We start from the raw sequence: 20050 nt of genomic DNA on the forward strand, positions 1-20050 counted from the left end.
ATAGAATTCAAGTAATATAAATGATAGCTATAAATATGCACATAATGTGGTATGAAAAGAAAAGCAACCAATTATCAGGCTGGTATTATTAAAATAGTATTGAAGTCAATGTAATAATAATTTTGAGTTGTGGTAACTGGAATAACTATGCTCAATTTTTTTTTTTTTTGGCTGTGTTGGGTCTTGGTTGCGGCATGCTGGATCTTTTTCGTTGTGGTGCATGGGCTCTTCCTTGCGGTGCATGGGCTTCTCTCTGGTTGTGGTGTGTGAGTTTTCTCTCTCTAGTTGTGGCGTGTGGGCGTCAGGGTTCATGGGCTCTGTAGTTTGCAACACGTGGGCTCTCTGGTTGAGATGCGTGAGCTCAGTAGTTGCAGCGTGCCCGCTTAGATGCCCCATGGCATGTGGGACCTTAGTTCTCTGACCAGGGATCGAACCTGCGTCCCCTGCATTGGAAGGCGGATTCTTTACCACTGGACCACCAGGGAAGTCCCCTATTGCTCAAATTTTATTATAGCTTCTAGTTATTTCTGTTTGTCTGTAGTTTAAGTAATGTAAATCTATTAATAACAGAAACATAATTCTAGAACAAAGATGCCTTTGATATGAACATAATTCCAGAGTAATGACACCACAACAAGACAGGAAACAGCTCATATTTAAGAGGGGATAGATAGTTCTAGTGTTCCAGTTTTAGAGAAACCCTTATAAGGAGAAATCTACAAATCCACATTATGTCAATAACACTTAGATCAAAATGCTTTAGCTAGCTACCAAATTCCTTTGCAAAGCGCTTTTTTTTAGTGTTATTGGAATTCTTCAGCTTCAATCCAAGAGAGCATCTCTTGAATAAACTCTTTCTTAATCCCTAAACTTCTGATTCTCTAAAAGCAAAGAAATAATCAGAAGCCCCCAGTGGGCAGCTCAGCAGCATCTTCTTGGCCCCCCGTCATGCACACACCTCCCCTCCCCGTTCACTCACAGTCAAAAGGAGTTTGTCCAGGTTGGACTGCAGCATCCACCACAGACGTCAGGAACCCTCAATCACTATGAGCAGGAAGGCTGTCCGCCAAAGTCACGGTACCACATTTTTAAATGCAAAATTGAGAAACAGGGATAAATATGCGTACATTACAAAAATGCTATAAACTGAGGCGTCTAAGAAAATCCAGGGCCATGGCTGCAATAAGTCGAGAGCTGAAAGCAATGGCCAGGGCTCCATATTGCTCTGGAGTCAGCACTATTTCTTCACATTAGCAGCACTCCCTGTTGTTCCTTCACTGAGAATGTAGAGAACTAGAAAGCTAGTGACATAATGGGGAACCTGGCACCAGAGGGACCCATCGAGAAGAGCAGTTATGTTTTCTAGCCTCCTTCCACAGCCCTACTCAGAAGACTTAGAATCTTCTCTAGCTTTTGCCAACCTTATCCACCTAGGGACTGGATCCCATTTCTGTACTCCTAGCCCATTGCTGTGATCCTGCTTTAAACCTCATGGACTGACCACCTGAAACAGCAAGGTTGCTGCTACCCATCTGGCCCCAAGTCATGTCCACCTGGAGACTCTTGTACTCAACCCACAAGATCACAACTGCTATTAACTTGATACTGGCCCTGACCATGAGGTCTCCAGGCTCTTGTTAATACCATGGTAAGAGCTGCTGGCAACCACTCAAAGGCATTGCCTCTCATGAGTCTGTTGACCTGGTCTAAGCCCTTCCCAGTTCTGGCTCCTGCTTCTTTCCAAATGTCCAGACACTGAAGTCCCAGCAAGCTTCCTGGTAAGCCAGTGCTAAATATGTGCCCCCATATTTTACAGATGAGAAAATCCAGATTCAGAGTAGTTGAGAAGATTACCCATATAAGCAGTGGAAGATTAGCAAAATTTATGTAAATTAGGACAGGGGCACACATCACAGTTACTGCAAAAGTTGGACTTAATGAAAGAGTACTATAACAAAAGATTTGAAATTAAATGGACATATATTAGAATCCTGGCTCAGGTACTATCTGTAGTATTGTACATGCCTAACCTGTTTCTCAGTTTTCTTATCTCTAAAATGGGGATAATACCTGCATTAGTTATCTAATACCCCAAACAAACCCTAAAACAACAAACATTTATTACCTCATAGATCCTGTGGGTCAGGAATCTGGGCCTGCCTCACCTTGCGGCCTCTGACTCACGGTGTCTCAGGAGGTTGCAGTTAAGATGTCAGCCAGGACTGGAGTCTCATCTGGAGGCTCACGCATCCGGGAGGCCGGACTCAGTTCCTCTTGAGCTGTTGGACTGAGGGTTTCAGTTCCTCACTGGGTTGGCCAGAGGGCCTCCCTCTGTTTCCTGCCCCAGGGTAGCTCACAGCCAGTCAGAGCAAGCAAGCTAGAAAGCAGGAAAGGGCCCCGGAATGGAAAACCAGGCTTTTTAATCTCCTAACCTCTAAAGTGTCAGTCTTTCACTTCTGCCATATTCTTCTCTTCTTTAGACATGAGTCACTAAATCCAGACCAAACCCAAAAGGAGATAATTATACAAGGGTGTGGACACCAGGAGGAGGAGCCAATAGGGGTCATCTTAGGGATGAATCTTAGATTCATCTTAGGGACTGACTACCACAATGCCTTTAATGTAAAGACGTAAAAAATCGAAAAAAAATATGTAAAGCATCCCACATAGAGTAAGATCTTAATAGATAACACATTGGTGAACCACAATTTCTAGCAAAGAATCCTTGTTTAAAACCACAAATGTATACCTCCCAAAGGAGGCTGGATAAATCCTTAGATGAGACTCATTTTTATTAGGTGTTTGTGTTTGATCAGTAAGATGGTTGTGCTTCATTGTATTTCAGAATAAGTTTCAGGAAGTGGAACAGAGATTTCTAAAATGTTTACCTGACATTATAAGAAGGAGAAAATCATAGGGTCAGGATAGGTGTGCCTAGTTGCTAGGAGAGCAGAATCCCTTTAGAGATTAGTCATTTTGAAGGTGATGCTTAATAATGACATTTATTTTTAACTGTAGTGTTAGTGAAAATAATCAGGTAGATAAATGTTGAGACTAGAGGCTGTAGCACTTGTATTTTTCATAAAGAACATTATGAAGACTTAGTCTGTGATGAAGGAAGTTCATTCCTGACACGTGATCCTCTGACCCCTCTGAGGCTACTACTGAGAGTTTGCTTTCTGCCCCCTTAAATTCTGTGATTCTGCACATGATCTACTTCGTCTTTCTGTGACGTCTTTCTTAAGACAGCATTTATGTGTTAGAATTGTCAAAATGTCTGTTTCTCCCACTAGAACATACACTTTTTGAGTGCAGAGTCCTTGCCTTAGTTTTATTTACATCCCCAAGTCCTAGCATAGTGTCTGCAGAGAAGACACCCAAGAAATGTTTGTAAAATGTTGCTGAATAGTCCGTTTCCCCCTTTTTGCAAAATAATTCAGATTAAGATTTTAGCACTCGATCTAATAGGGCATCATTTTTTAGTATATTTAGGGAAGATTCGTAATTTTCAGAAACATTCATTTGACGATCTCAAAAAATCCAATTCTTTACAACTTACTTGAAATAGTTTTATAGTAGGGTTCCCCATGACACTAATAAGGTGTCAAATGTTCTGAATCCCCTCCATATTTCCACCCGACTCTTCTTCAAAGGAGTCAATTGATTACGGCTATCTTAAAAAATAATAAATTTCTCTAAAAGTAGATACTGAGGACAGTTCAAGTATGCTGACTGGAAATTTAAAGAAAAAAAAAACCCAAAAACAAAAAAAACCTGCAATGAAAGTGATTTTTCTAAGAAGAAAAAGAAGCAATCAGAAGAATCTGTTGTAACCAATCACGGGACAGTTTTATATTTCTGCTGAAATGTCACTTTATTCCTTGTTAAGTTCCTGACTCCTTGTCATTTCACTCCCCATTTGCCAACAGATGCTGCATTTCAAGTTGGAACAAAGGTTTCTTTGAGGAAAGTGGCGTCGAATGGTAGATTTTACTCTCTTCTCTCATTCTCCGGGCACATGTTCCTCCTTTATCGTCCTTCTTTGTCATTTCACCCTCAACATCTCTCCTCTTTTTCCATCGAATCTTCTTCAAGCACTTCTTACTCACTTACCCCAACGTCTTTCCTTTTTCCTCTTCACTCCCCACATATATTCACCACCCATTCTGCTTTATAACGCATTTTTTAACTCTTTCATTATTGAGTCCTCTTTTCTTGTCACACCTGCTTCTACCCTCAGCTGGCTATCATCATTTTTCAAACTCTATAGTTAAATGAGCACATCAGTGTGCATCTACTGGAGAAGGGAAAGTAGAGAAAATAGTGGTTTTCCAAGTTCATATTTTCCCCTTTTAATAATTTGAGCATAAGCTGTGAAGAAGAAAGATGCCTCTGCCTACCATCACATTCCTAGTCTTTATTCTACCTCTTTAAAAAACTTTTAAAAATATTTTTTGGCCGTGCCATGCAGCTTGTGAGATCTTAGTTCCCGACCAGGGATCGAACCTGGGTTCTCAGCAGTGAGAGCGAGGTGTCCTTACCACTGGACCGCCAGGGAATTCCCATTATTCTACCTCTTTTAAAAATGGCATTATTGGGCTTCCCTGGTGGCGCAGTGGTTGAAAATCCGCCTGCCAATGCAGGGGACACGGGTTCGTGCCCCGGTCCGGGAGGATCCCACATGCCGTGGAGCGGCTGGGCCCTTGAGCCACGGCCGCTGAGCCTGCGCGTCCGGAGCCTGTGCTCCGCAACGGGAGAGGCCACAGCAGTGAGGCCCTTGTCCAGCACACACACACAAAAAAGGCATTATTTAATTTAGCGCACGGGAGCTAGAGACAGTACAGAGGGCATCAGAGCACTCAGTGAAGTAAACTGGAAAGAGAGAAAAGAGTACACTACTTACACCCTTGGTTAAAGTGAAGAAGCCAGGCAAGAAAGAGCAGAGGACGAGCTGAATGATACCTTGTGTAATTCAGAAAAAGCAAAGCCATCACATTTCAGTCACCATTCTAGAACCAAAGAACTTACAGAAACCCTTTGACCAAGAAACATCCCACGTATCATTGCTGAATACATTAGTGCTTGGGAAATATACATTATAAACAAGGAGTCATTTTCCATCTTTAATCATTTTGTCAAAATAATCTGAACATGGGTACATAAATACTTGATTTGTTATAAGAATGTGTAGCATAAAAGTCCCTGAGACATATCCAAGAATGACTTGAACTGTATTCAGTGCAATTATTCACCATACTAATTACCAAGAACTTGGCTCCCTTCCCTGATATTTAAGGCATGTTATTTAAAAAAGATATGTATAATATATACACACATATATAAAATATAATAATTACATAGTATATATAGATAGATAGATATTTTATTAATGCTACATCAGAGTCTCCCTCTCTGGTGCCTGGATTTTCTACCAGTTTACTGATGCTGTGTAGTAAGTCATCTCCAGACTGTAAGGAAGGCACTTAGGGAGGTAAATTAGTTCTTTAAGTCCTAGGGTGCCATTTAGTAGAATGAGGGCAATGGAACTAGAAGGTCCCAAGAGAAGATGTTGTCCAACCCCCTCCTTTTGCAGTTCAAGTGACAGAGGCTCAAAGGAGTTGTGACTTGCACAAGCACGGCTTGTTCTGCCGCTATTACCGTAACCTTAGGTAAGTCCTTAACCAGGTCCCTCTTCTGTAAAATGGACCGGTGATCATCACAGCTAACATCTTCCAGGTGCTTCCTGTGTGCCCGACATTGTCCTGAGTACTTTAAGTGTCTTTTCTAATTCTCCCAACACCTCCATAAATTATATATTATTACCTTCAATTAGAGATGAGAATATCAACACGCAGAAAGCTTAAATAATTTACCCGAGATGAGACAATTAAGAAACGATGCAAAGCTGGTCTAGTAACCCAGGAATAACTGCCTCCAAAATTCTCGAATTCCAATTTGTAAATCCCTTCTAAGAAAACCCCAGCAGGTAGGTTCTCAAATTCCTCCTATCTCTAAAAGTCTAGAGCAGAGTTAACAAACTACAGACCACAGGCCAAATCCAGGCACCGCCTTTGTTTACAGATTGTCAGTGGCTGCTTTTGTACTACCAACAGCAGAGGTGAGTAGTGGCAGCAGAGACTGTTTGGCCAGCAAAGCCTGAAATATCTACTCCCTGGCCCTTTACAGAAAAAGTGTGCTGATCCCTGCTCTAGAGCTTTGAAAATTTGGAGCATCCTGTAACTGTACAGCACTTTACAATGTACAAAGCACCCTGGCAAACACATTTAATCCTTGTTTTGCAGGGGCATTCATGCATTATAAAGGAGGACGCTAATTTAAGTAACTCGCCTAATCAGGGCCACAGGGGCAGAAAGTGGCAAAACCACACACCCAGGTTTTGACTCCAAACTGCGAGCTCTTTCCATGAAGCTACCCTGTCTCCTCTAAATTACTGCTGAGGAAACTGGAAAGGACCTGTGAATACTGAAAGCAAGTCAGACTGTCTTCTTGATGCAAATATTTCAGGTGTACTCATGTAATTAAAGTCATCGAGCACTAAAAATATTAAATTTGTAATACATTTGAAAGAAAAGTTTATAAAAGCCATTTTGAAATATATGTGATGCATCTCTATGTATTTTTATATTAGCGTATGTGAAATTTTAACCTGCTCAATTTAGAATGACTTGAAAGATGAAATCACATAAAATGAGCAATTGCCACATTTCTCTGGCTCTTTGATGAAATTAGCCTAAAAATATAGTTAGTTCCTTACCCCAAATTTGCACATAAAATTGCAATTATACCTTCCTCATGCTAAGTATTCAATAAATACATGGTTAGTTTTAAATAGAGTTAATACCAAGGAAAGCATTAGTAAAATAATACTTATTTACCAATATAAATTAACCAAAACCAAAACAATTTTTTTAAAAAAAATTTCACAGAAAGCATAGTGCTTCTTCCTAGTCTGCAAATTCAAGCTCAATCTAAATGGCAGTAATGACTCTTGAAATAGTATGGCTGAGCTTTAGGGATTCATTTGAAATACATGATATGAGGCCACTTCCTTTTTATTTCAGATATATTCTGTAACATACCCTGAGATTTAATTCTACAATCCATATAAATGGATATGGAGGCACCCTGAAATCACTGCAAGAAGGGAAATAAACCTATCTCTCTGTCACCAATTGAGTCACCACTATGTGTTAGGCACCTTATTACTTTATTTCCTGAACAGCTCATAAGGAGCTGTGAAGTCATTTCTTGCCCCATTTTACAGTTAAGAAAGCTGAGTCTCAGGGTTATTACTAATTTGTCCAAGGTCACATGGCTGGAATTCAGAGTTAAGCCAGATTACCTTCAAACTCCAAACTATCTCCCACTGTCCCATGTAGATTCCTAATAACACCAAGACCATTGACCAGTAAATCATAAATACTTATTTTAAGAATAGAATCTTTCCTTCTTTATTGGAGGTTCTATTTTGATATTGTAATTCTGCCCATACTATAATATTTTAATGAGGAAATTTTATCCAAGAATTTCAATTTCTCCTTTTAAGGAAAAGGGAGAATTGAAGCACCTAGACTTTAGTGAGCTTTTCAAACAAATGCATAGAGATAAAAGTTACTTTATGATTCAGCTAATTGTACTAATCAAATGCAAAATTACTGTCTATAGCAGAATTCTGTATAAACCTAATTAATCTTGGACCTTACAACAGTCACTGAGGGTGCTTATTATAATAAATCAAGGAGGAAAAAAACCCCATTATTTCAGGCTTTAAATCAACTGGCTTTCTAATAATTGATTTATGGTATTATTAAGAATATCACTTTACTCCTAATTTATCCCTCCTCCCCCAGATTAGGAGTTTGGGATTAACAGATACACAATACTATATATAAAACAGATAAACAACAAGGATCCACTATATAGCACAGGGAACTATATTCAATATCTTGTAATAACCTATAGTGGAAAAGAATCTGAAAAAGAAAATATATTATCTATAATATATATGTTATATAAAATATATATTATATATATAATATATATATTAACTGAACCACGTTGCTGTACACCTGAAACTAACACAACACTGTAAATCAACTATATGTCAATCAAAAAAAGGGGGGGGGCTTCCCTGGTAGCACAGTGGTTAAGAATCCGCCTGCCAATTCAGGGGACACAGGCGGAGCAACTAAGCCCGTGCACCATAACTACTGAGCCTGCACTCTAGAGCCCGTGAGCCACAACTACTGAACCTGTGTGCCACAACTACTGAAGCCCACGCGCCTAGAGCCCGTGCTCTGCAACAAGAGAAGCCACCACATTGAGAAGCCCGCGCACCTCAACAAAGAGTAGCCTGGGGCTTCCTTGGTGGCACAGTGGTTGAGAATCCACCTGCCAATGCAGGGGACACGGGTTCGAGCCCTGGTCCGGGAAGATCCCACATGCCGCGGCGCAACTAAGCTCATGCACCACAGCTACTGAGCCTGTGCTCTAGGGCCCACGTGCCACAACTACTCAGCCCATGTGCCGTAACTACTGAAGGCTGTGCACCTAAAGCCTGGGCTCCACAATGAGAAGCCACCACAATGAGAAGCCCATGCACTGCAACGAAGACCCAACATAGCCAAAAATAAAATAAAATAAATTAATTAAAACAAACAAAAAAACAAAGAGTAGCCGCCACAACTAGAGAAAGCCTGTGCACAGCAACGAAGATCCAACGCAGCCAAAAATAAATTAGTTTTTTTAAAAAAGAACGTTACTTTAAACAAATAAGTTCTGCCAATTGATTTATCAAAGTCCACTATTTACTTTTTGATGGTGATTGATTGTAACAGCCTTAAAGACAGGAACCTAGCCTTACACATTTTTGTTTTTCCCAAGCTCAGTGTTTCACGTGGTGCAGGTACATGGTGACACCCAATATGCTGTTCATTCAACAACTTTTAAAGTCAATGCATATATTTTCAAAGTTGGTCCCACAGCAAGTCTCAAGGGCATTAGAAATATGAGGATGTACCCACTGTACTACTGGGCAGACGAGGGGAACCTGTGGCCCCAGGGAGAATTGCAGATTTCTGTAACAAAAGATAAGTTTTTACTGCAGGCACTGATTTAGTTCTATTCCCTAGCAACTAAACATTTAACTTAAAACTGACAGAATCAAAAACTGCCATTAACAGATACCAGGAAACTTTTTTCCTTTTGCATGATTCCGTAATACAGTGCAATCCCTTTCATTGTTCTGCAGACAGGTAATGCCAGGACCCCATGGAGGACTGACTTTCCAGTTTTAAATTTCAGCTCCAGTAAAGACACAAAATAAATAATTTTGTGGAAAGTGACACTGTGGCTTCCTTCTCTTCTGTTTGTAAACACAGGCTGGTTTTCTGGGAGGAAGGGAGAAGAAGGTTGCTTCTGCTTTATTTTCACATCTGTAATTTTAATATGCTTTTTAAAAGATCCAGGTTATAGAAAAACATAGACACAGAAAAAATCAGTTAGGAGATGATTATTCACATTATAAAGGGATTCTCCATAGGGTTCCATTAAATATCGCGCTCTTCTAAAACAGTGAATTTGATTTAAAAGCGGCTTTTCAAGAATACATTTGTGTAAAGTGAGGTACACCAAATATTCATCCTAACTCTTCTCCAAGGACAATCCAGCATCTTGTTTCCATTCATAAAGCAAGGGAACAAACAACAGCACTTGTTAAGGAAGTCAGTGGATTCTTGGACCAGGCTCCTCACCTTTCTTAGGAGACGACGCTTTGAGAAATCCAGGCACAAAGAGAAAGACCCACCTGTGGCCACAGTCCTTTCACTATCCTGCAACAAGACTCTTTCTGAAACCAGGGGTTTGACGCATTTGGCCCACTCACGTGAGTGGAGGAGCACTGTGTGAGATTTGGACTCAGCACAGGCCACAAATACGGCCGGTGGCAGATAAGGAAATTCAGAGCCACTGACAATTGTTCCTTGTAGGTAAGCTGTTTCTTCACCTCTGCACTGGTTACAAGGGGAGGAAGGGCCCCCGCCTTCATCCCGGAGCTCAGATGCGCTTGGACAGCAGAAGAAGCCCAACTGCTAGTTGTCCAAAAACCATAAGCACCCAAGACCCTTCCCACCCAGTCTTTGTGCTGAATAATATTACTTGGTAAATCAACTTTAATCTATGGGAATAGATTAAAAATGGCTGTTTGGAAAATACAGTCCCGTGATTCAGCAGTTAAGGAGATGCACAGCAGGGGATCCAGCGGATCCAAAAGCCGACGACTTGGCCTCCCGGGGTTACAGCCAGCGGAGGGTGGCTTCACCGCTGAAACCAGCCAGACAAGTTAGGGACGCTCTTGGGCTGGTCCCCCGCCATCTGTACAGCCTGGCAGGCGCGGCACCAAGGCTCGTCCCAGAAGGAGGTGACGTGCACGGCATAGCTCCGACGCCAGCTAAAGTATCCGCGGTAGGCAGCTGGGTTTCGATCGAGGAATTGCAGGTGGGCCGCCAGGGAGGAGGCATCAGGGAAGTCGTCCACGTGGATGAAGGCACGGCGGGGCACGAAGCGCTCGTAATTGGCACGGTCTGGGCCCAGCACCACTGGCACCGCCCCAGCCAGGAAGGCGTTCCGCCACAGCTTCTCCGTGATATAATCTAGGTGCTGCGAGTTTTCGAAGGCCAGGTAGAACTTGTAGCGGGCCACCGTGTGCAGGAGCCCGACGTCAGGCAGCGGCTGCCCGGGCCCACCCTTGCCAAAGAGGTCCACGGTCACGTACTGGCTCAGCTGGCGGTAGTAGCGGACCCGCGCCTGGCGCTCGTCCCAGTTGCTCACCACCCAGGCCACCAGCCCTTGTTTCCGGGCCAGCGGCGGGACCAGACCCGGCGGTTGCTCGCTGGGATGGGTCCTGGGGTAGAGGTAGCCATAAGGCACGAAGATGTCCGAGTCGGCCCGGTAGGAGAGCGTCCAGTTGAAGAGGTTACCTGCCAGGCTCTGCAGCCCCGGGGAGTGGGTGGGCGACTCGAAGTTCATCCACACCCAGCGCTGGCCCGGGGGCCTGGGGCCCGAGGCAGCCAGGGCTAAGGCCTCCGCGGCTTCCTCCTCGTCGTCCATCAGCACCTGCTGTTCCTCCGCCGGGCGAACGTGGACGCCCCAGGGCGGGGGCCAGTCCGGGGGTCCCTTCACCAGGTCTCGGTGGTGGAAAAGCACCGCCTGGGCCTCCCCGTAGGCCGCGCGATCAGTGAGCAGGCTGCAGCCGCTGATGTTGAAGCGCAGCCTGCAATCGGGGGGCGGCCTTTTGGCTCTGTGCCGGCCGCCGAAGGGCTCCCACCACAGCAGCACGCTCACCCGCCGCGGCGGGACGGAGGAGGCCCAGGGCAGCGGCGGCAGCTGCTTCCAGCAAACATAGACGACCACGGCACTGCACACCAGGCTGGCGGCCATCAGCACCAACTGTGTCTCGGACAGACTCAGGCCTCCACGCCGAGTGTGCCGCCGGCCCCACCGCGCTCCCATGGCGAGCGCCGGCAGAGACGCCGCCGCCCGCCGCGCGGCCGCAAGCCCGGAGCGGCGGCGCCCGCTCTCATGCTGCCACTGAGGGTCCAGCCTTCGTTGCTGCTCGCCGCCCGACCTGGAGCGGGAAAGGGCGGTCCCAGGATCTAAAGGCCCGCAGGTCTCGCTCTCTTCCCCACCACTCGCCGCCCGGCGAGTGTCCAGGGCGAGGGAAGCGGACCCGGCGGCCCAGCCCGGCGCAGCCCCGTCCCTCCCCTCCACCGCGCGCCCGACCAGACCAGCCCGGCCAAGCCCCGGGCGCCTCCTGCGGCACCTCCGCCCACTCCCCGGCCCCTCCAGGGTTCCCGGACTCCCCGGCAGCGCCCCGCCCGCGACTCCGGATGCCGTCGCCGTGATCTCGGACCTCTCCGCGCACCCCACGCCTTGGCCTGGCGCTGGCGCTCTCGCCCGCCGGGGATTCCCTCCCAGCTGCGCCCGAGCCCTCAATCGCGGCCACCCAGATCCTTGCCTTCCATAGCGAGGGCCCGGTTCATCCCTGGGCGCCGGCAGGTGGCGCGAGACCCTCCAGAAGCCGCGGCGGCGCGAGCGCAGGCGGGCACGGGAGGAAGGCGGCCCAGGGGTGCCGATCCTCCGGGCGGGATCGCAGATCCGCTTCCTTCCCCTCGCCCCATCAATGGCCAGCGACGCCTGCCGGAGGGAGGGAGCCCGCGAGGCCGCGGAAACATGCTGACAGAGGCGCAGCCTACGCGAAGCCGACCTTGGCCTCGTGACCTGCCGCCAGCTCCCGCGGCGCGGCCCACAAAGGTGGTGCATTTTGTGAAACCAAGTTTTCAAGGAAACCCTACTGTCAGGAGAACATTCGCTTTGCCTACAGCCCCAGCAGAAGAAAGAGAAGAATCGAAAATTTTCTGAGCAATGAAAACACATTCGTTTTCCTCGCTCCCCCACTGAAAGAACGCTTCTGCCTGCTGGCTCATAGCTTTCTTTGTACCAGAGCTATGAACTTCCTGCCTGTTCAGTGAGATGAATGAATGAACAACAGCATTCATTTTACTAAGCACTTAAGAAACAACTTAATATCTGCACTCATGAAGATGCAGCAAAACACTCTGGACTATAAAACGATGACTAACATAAATACTATAGCATCCAAGTTTAGGGTATAAAGGGTTAAGTATCACAGTGGCCTCTTAGGTTTATCAATGAAGCAACTGAGGCATCTACTTCTACCGTGACTTAAGGAGTTTTTTTTCCCTGATGGCTTGAATTTGAATTTTTGGATTCTGGCCTTCATTTATGTAATTAAACTTTTATTCAGCAAAGTTCTAAATAGGGCATGGGTGGGCTGCTGACCTAAGGAGAGGAGGCAGTTTTGAGATAATTTTTAGATCACAGTGGTGCATTGGTGGTGCCCCAGCCCAATGCCATGTAAGTTACAATATGTTAGGGAAGAAGTAGACTTGCTGGGAATAAGGCCAACCTGTCAGGTGTTTTTGATGTTATGCCATTTGGATTTATTGTGAAGAACTTTTTCATTGAAAACCAAGTACAGATTGTAAAAGCTTCTATAAAAATGGTTTCATTTAGGTAGTTTCAAGTGGCATTACCTGCCCACCCACAGTGACAATTTGGGAGCTGAATGGATAGCATTAGGTGCTCTGGCTGTACCCATCAACCTAGTGATACTTTCTCCTACACACCAAAAGCTTTTATAATTTTTTTATAGAATCATTTTTCAAGCTGGTTAAGCAAATTGTCTTTGAAATTAGAAATTTCAGTGATTCTCCACTCTGTTATTTTTAATTAGAAAGAAAAAGCTATAAATGCATGAATAACTTTTTTCAACCAAAGGAAGGAAAGGACATATTGGCTTTTCTTTTTATGCAATTCAAAAATCTATACCTTTATGCCCATTCCTCCCCCACTTCAGTTAAATAAGACATCATAGATAGAGCCTAACATTGTGTTTGGCATTTGGTAAATGTTAGCCTGCTTGCTTGTATCCTCCCCCAACTCCCAATTTTCCCTTAGATCCTTCAGATATTACAATTAAAGCAACTTTTTACTGGCAGAATGGCTCAGATCTCATGAATATCAATTTCCATTGTGTCCACTTATCTTGGTAGGGTGCAGGACCACAAACTGTCCCTACTTCAGTAATATCTTGGTGTATGCGAGGGGATACCAAGCAGAAGGTTGTGGCTGGATCAATGAAAAAGTCATGACTTCCCTACAAACTATATGCATTTATTCACCGGGCAATGGTTTGTTCTTACTTAAAAGGAATGGAGGGGAGGAGGCAAGAGGAGGAAAGGCTTTAAGGGAAAGTAATAAAGCTAGGTGTTCTCATTTATTCATTTAGCCAACTGAGAAACTGGGATGAAAAACACTATTTCTACCTTTCAGAATCTATGGGAAGTGCAGACAATGGAGAGGAAGGGATCTTGGAAGGTTTTGAGAAGGTGGTTCCTGGAATAATTAGGAATGATTAAAATGGGGGAGGAAGAGGGCTGAGACATTAGTCTAAACAGAAGAAGCAGCATAAGCAAAGGCCAGGCAGTGAGAACCAGGATAGTAGGTTAGGAATTACAAGAGTTTAGTTTGGCTAAGGAGATGGAGTTTTATCCTGAAGCCTGTGGAGAGTCCTTGAAAGGCTGTAACAAAGCAAGGGAGCTATATAATTAGATTAGTATTCTTTTTTTTAAAATTTATTTTATTTATTTTCGTTTTGGCTGCTTTGGGTCTTTGTTGCTGTGCGCGGGCTTTCTCTAGTTGTGGTGAGCAGGGGCTACCCTTCGTTGCAGTGCGCGGGTTTCTCATTGCGGTGGCTTCTCTTGTTGCAGAGCACGGGCTCTAGTTGCACAGGCTTCAGTAGTTGTGGCTCGCGGCTTCTAGAGTGCAGGCTCAGTAGTTGTGGCGCACGGGCTTAATTGCTCTGCGGCATGTGGGATCTTCCCGGCCCAGTGCTCGAACCTGTGTTCCCTGCATTGGCAGGTGGATTCTTAACCACTGTGCCACCAGGGAAGCCCCGAGATTAGTATTTTTAAAAACTCATTTGTGGGAGGAGGTGAGTATACAGAAGAGGATGTAAGATGGGCTTCTAGTGTGGTGGCCATGTTTATTGATGTGGACACTGGTTAATGGGTGTGCTTGGTTGAGGAAATTCATCAAGCCATATGCTTACATATGTAATTTTATGTATGTATATAATATGTCAGTAAAATGTTGCTAAGAAACAAATCATTCTGTCATCACTAAAGAATGAATTGGATATTAGGGACCAGGATAAGAGTAGAAGTGTCTAGTCCAGTTAGAAAGCTCTTGCTATAATTCAGATGTGAAACAAAAAAGCCTGAACTAAGACAGTAGCTGTGAGAATGAGATTAAATTAAAATTAAAGGAGAATAGATTCAAAGGTACTTAGGAAGCCAGTCTCTTTCTCCAGGAAGCCTTCCTGGACACCCATATGAACACATCCAGGGTAGGTTACATGCCCCTCCTGTGTGTGCCCATATACACATCTTTCAGAACATCATTGGGCAGCAATCATGGCTGTTTCAGTCAAACTCCATCTCTTGCACAGAACCAGGCATCTAGTAGTATTCATCATCTCAGTGAATCCTTGAATGAATGAATGAATGCTCTTAATGTATTATTGAAATGATCTGTTGGTATCACTGTTCCCCAACTAGAAAGTGGGCCAGTATCAGGAGAAGCTGGCTATGTGAATGACTTGCTGTGACCTTAAGAAGCTCCTTAAGCTTTCCGTGTAAAATGCTACACATGTATTAATCAGGACCCCGGGGACAAGCTTTGGAAACGCCATCAAATTAGGCTGGGTCTCATCGGCCCAACCTGGACAGGGTGCTCATTCTGGAAGCAATCACTGTGGTCAGGGGATGTGGACTCTCTTTAGACCCTCTTGTGGATTTAGGGGGTTAGAATCAGTCCCATATAAACCTTGTGGACTAATAGTGGGGTGAAGGTAGTTGCCCAAAAGAAAAAGTGAAGTGCTGTTCCCTGAAGAAGAGGGAAGGGTTGTTGGGCAGAGGCCAAAACAACGTGTCTCCCAGCCTTGTGCAAGGAATTATTATTATTCTAAATGAATTCTAAATCAATTTAGAACTTTAAACATTCTATGATTCTTTTTAATTTGGTAATAATAAACAAATGTTTCTTTTGTGTATTTAAAGGCCTCCCAGTTTCCACAAAATATTACACAGGAAGAACTGGATTTTAGTTGCAAGCATGATGACAAGGTCAGGTATCAAGAAGGGCTTTTGGCCCCTGAATTTGCTAAAGGTGTGTAGAGGAGAGCTCCAAACATTCAAGGCTCTTTTTTTTTTTTTTTTGCGGTACGCGGGCCTCTCACTGTCGTGGCCTCTCCCGTTGTGGGGCACAGGCTCCGGACGCGCAGGCCCAGCTCCCCTGGCTCAGGGGCCTAGCCGCTCCGCGGCATGCAGGATGTGGGATCCTCCCAGACCAGGGCACGAACCCGTGTACCCTGCATCGGCAGGCGGACTCTCAACCACTGCGCCACCAGGGAACCCAGAAACTGCTTTTTGATAAGATACCTATGTGATTTGTAGGCACATTAAAGCCTGAGAAGTGCTGGGCTGGACAACTTTATTATTATTATTTTGTTGTTGTTACATGCTGTAGAATAAGAAGAAAATGATCAAAGTAAATGACTCAATCTTGTTAGTATAATGAAAGCAGGAGATGCTTCATAGTCTCTAACCAAAAACTGTTTTAGAATTTAGAACTACGATTTGATGATCATGATTCTAAATTTAAATTTTAAATGACGTGTATTAACTGTTGGAGGAGTTACAACTACAATGATCGTGTTGTTCTTGGGAAAAAGGAAAAAAAGCACAAGTGAATAGGAGAAAAGATGACAGTGAGGATTGCCCAAATTATCTACCTAAAGTACACTTTATAGGAGAGGTTTCTGGAAATATTGTATTCCAAGGAAAACCTCTCTTTGAAAGCATCAGTGTGTATATAAGATATGCACAACTTTTCATGACTCACACACTAGAGTCAATGGGTTCCCTTGCTTTTCCTTCTTTTGTTTACATTGTTTAATTTAGCACTTCAAAGAGGGAAAACCATATACTTTTGTGGAGGGGGAGACGTGTGGGGTAGCAGCAAGAAGGTTCCGAACATACAGGAGGCATTCAACATGTATGTATTTCTGTTTCATCATTCACGCGGTCATTCTTGTGACTGATAGCGATTGAGCACCTCCTGTGCCAAGTACCGTGCTAAGTGCCAGACAAACAGTGGTGAGTGAAAGAGACATGGGTCCTGCCTTCACTGGGTTTCTGACAGTGTTTGAATTAATACTGACCAATTTTTGAGAGTTATCTGTGGGTTTTGTTTATCTGTGATATTTCTGTCTTGCATCTAACTTTTCTAATTGATAATGAGAAATATCTAATTCTCAGTTATCAGCTAATTCTTATGGATTCATCCATTGTGATTTGTATAGCAGATAGTAGCAGTGTATATGGCAAAATGCAGCTGGTAACTTACAGAGATGAAGCTAAAACATATAACAATGTCAATTACATACTATAACATGACCGCTGTAAGGGCTTGATGTAGGCTGGAGATAGAGGGCTGGGGGCCGCTAGGAAGGTAGTGTGGATGAGTATCAATGAGCAGGAGCTGTGAATAAGTCTCTCCTAAACCGTATGGGTGAAAGTAATGTAATTATTGTCAAAATCAAATATGTATTTTTTATTATATGCCCCCAATTGATAAATCGGGTAATCTGTTACACTTCCATGTCTTCAAATGAAGGTAATTTGTTCTTCAAACCAGTCTTATAATATGGCATTTAGAAAATCATCTTTAAAATAAATTGCTTTGTGAGTTTTCTTGGAATGATGGATTTTCCCACTAGAGTTGGGACCTGACAAATTGGGTGGAAAGCTGAAATAAACAGCCCCCACTGGGCAAGTGTCCCAGACTTGGGTGGAACAACCATTACTTCAGGTCACTCACATCTCTGTGGATTTTGCCTGTAGTTGACTCCCAGGTTCCTAACCCTGCATTCCCATGGCCCTGGCATTTGTGCCTGTTTAACTACTACTATTCCACCCTTGTTTTCTGATGAGCGAATTCTCTGCCATGATGGCCCAAAGGTTGAAGTATAGTCTTGGAGTCAGATGGAAACAGGTTTGTAGTTCTGGCCTCACTACCCACTAGACATAGTATCCTGGGTAATGTAATGTCTCCAAGCCTCAGTTTTCTCACTTGAAAAATGAAGATTGAAACCCTCATCTCATGTGACCCTGTGGATTACATAACTATAAAAGACTTCCATGCCTGGCACATGATAAATGGTGGCTACTACTACTATATTATTATTAAACCCAGGTCTCTATTACTGGTTCCTTTTTGATACATGAATCCCCTTAAGTAACAAGTTTTTTGTTTGTTTATTTTTTCACCTTGTGTCTCAGTCTTTAGTGGCTGTATTTTCCTCCTACTGAATCCATATTCTGGAGGCTTCCTCCCTGGGGACCCCCCTCCTTTGTGGCACTTGGGCTGAGCCCTCACCCCATTCCAGATTCACCAGACAGCCCAGTTCCTGTGCACCATTGGCTCACAGAGTTGGTGGTGCCTCGTGACTTCTACTCACTAGCTGAGTGACTTGGGTAAATTATTCAAACCTTTCTGTGCCTCAGTTTCCTCATCTGTGAAATGAACTGTACTTGTTTCATGTGATTGTTGTAAAGATTTAATAGATAATTATATATGAAGAACCATATCTTGGTTAAGAGGACCCAAGCTTGGCACTTACCCAGTTCTTTCCTCTCAGCCCAGGGTTCCCTCCCAATTTTAGAGCTGTTTTCAGGACCTATAGACCCAGATGTATGTCCGTACACTATCTGGACACTGCTTGTGCTTCCATGTCAGAACCCCTGCCTTCTCCACATCCTGCCACAAATATCGCTAGCCGACGTCTGCTGGGACAGTGAGGAATGAGTAAAAGTTTTTTCCCCAAACATAATGTCTGTGAGAAACAGTCTGCTGGGGCCAGCCTGGTGGCCTCCGACCTAAAATAGGGTAAAACTAATGGAACCTAGCAAAGCAGTTGCCTTATTCTTCCTGAATTCCCTCGTCTCCCTCTCCTCATTTCCACTCTTAAATGCAGATCATCTGTCTAGAAGAAAGGACAGTGCGAGATTCCTCCCCACTGAGCCTGTGTGCTGGAAGGTCTTCCGTGTATAAAAGGGAAAGGAAAGAGTCAGGAGTATAACTCAAGAGTGTGAACTTCTATTGTATCCGTGGGGTAAATTGGTTACTTAAACTATTACTATTTAAGTTCCACAATGAGGCAATGTAGCTAAACTACAAGTAACCTGAGAGAAGCAAGTCAAAAGAAGATTGGATTTTGACTGAGAGCTGTAAATAAAGCATAAACCACTGGTTTATAAACCGCTCAGTATCCTCCATTCCAGGGCCACTGTCAATATTTTCAAAAGCAAGATAATGATTATTAGCTTCTTCTCTTTTCAGCACAAAATGTTCGTAAAGTATTTACTTGGTGACTATTTTCTTTAGCCATTTGGGTGGAGGTTTATTTGGTTTGATTGATTAAACCACCCAACGTCTTTAGCCTTTGTTTAATCTGTAATTCTAGTCCATTCATTGAATTATTCCCTATGCAATTAAACCTCTACAGTGTTATTAATTTAACCTGCCCCTAAAGAAATAGATGAAAAGTCAATTAAGAAATACAAATAGCAAGATGCAGAGAAATCAGGAATAAATAATCATTAATATATGGACTTCATCAGGCAATCTTATCTGATTCTGCTTTAACTCCTAGAAGCACAAGTATTTCCAAAGATAACATAACCCAAAGTTACCAGAGTAATTCATCCAATAGATCCAACAATCTTTTAAACTAGTTGTTGTTTAATCTCCCCCTTGAAAGAAACAGTAAACCCACTGGAAAACATCATAACAAAATATTTGTAACGTGATGTCTCTGCACTGTGCAAGGCAAATTATAGTCCTAAATCCTGATACCATCAATAAGTATTGGTTTAGTAATGATTTGCACTGGGCTTTTCTCCATATCCTAAAATCACATGTTTAGATTCTGGGAATCAGTTAACAAGCATTTAGTGAAAATCTACTGTGTAGAAAACTGTGACCCAAGTCAAGCAAAGAAGTGAATTCAGGTAAATGCCATAAGCTGTTTTTCCCATTTCTGAAGCTGCAAATGTCAATGCCCAATACTCTCCACAGATCCAAGGCTGCCCACTGGCATACACACTGACATGATCCCTCCCTAAAGGAGTCTGTACCATGCAATGAGTAGGGGCACAGCCTCTGAGTTCAGAGGAGATCTGGGTTTCAGTCTCTGCTCTACCACCTACCAATTCTATGACTTTGGGCAAGTTATTTAATCCACGATGTCTCAGTTCCTTCATGGGGATGACAATAATGTCTACCTTGAAGAATTATTATAGGATTTGGATGAAATGGACATAAGTGC

At 43.7% G+C, this 20050-nt stretch overlaps 2 protein-coding genes and 1 long non-coding RNA gene across 3 annotated transcripts in view; all 3 read right to left on the reverse strand.

Annotated features, from left to right (window-relative positions):
• Window positions 1–12242, reverse strand: part of PIWIL4 (piwi like RNA-mediated gene silencing 4) — a 77820-nt gene extending 65578 nt beyond the window's left edge. The window contains exon 1 of the mRNA XM_067038270.1: window positions 12035–12242. The gene's annotated coding sequence lies outside the window, so the exon portion shown is untranslated. The remainder of the gene's footprint in view (window positions 1–12034) is intronic.
• LOC136794577 (uncharacterized) lies at window positions 81–2296 on the reverse strand. The gene is made up of 3 exons (XR_010841564.1): window positions 2126–2296; window positions 980–1059; window positions 81–443 (listed from the first exon to the last, which is right to left on the reverse strand). It is a non-coding gene; the product is annotated as an uncharacterized lncRNA (long non-coding RNA).
• On the reverse strand, window positions 9457–12039 carry FUT4 (fucosyltransferase 4). Its single transcript, XM_059069012.2, has one exon. The coding sequence runs from the start codon at window positions 11527–11529 to the stop codon at window positions 10336–10338; it is 1194 nt and encodes a 397-aa protein (XP_058924995.1). The 5' UTR covers window positions 11530–12039; the 3' UTR covers window positions 9457–10335.
• Window positions 12243–20050: the final 7808 nt, after the last annotated feature.

Source organism: Kogia breviceps, chromosome 7, assembly GCF_026419965.1.
Source record: "Kogia breviceps isolate mKogBre1 chromosome 7, mKogBre1 haplotype 1, whole genome shotgun sequence".
Taxonomy (NCBI): domain Eukaryota; kingdom Metazoa; phylum Chordata; class Mammalia; order Artiodactyla; family Physeteridae; genus Kogia; species Kogia breviceps.

Coding starts and splice junctions, on each gene's coding strand:
- FUT4 (XM_059069012.2), bottom strand. CDS start 11,529: ATGGGAGCGCGGTGGGGCCGGCGGCACACTCGGCGTGGAGGCCTGAGT.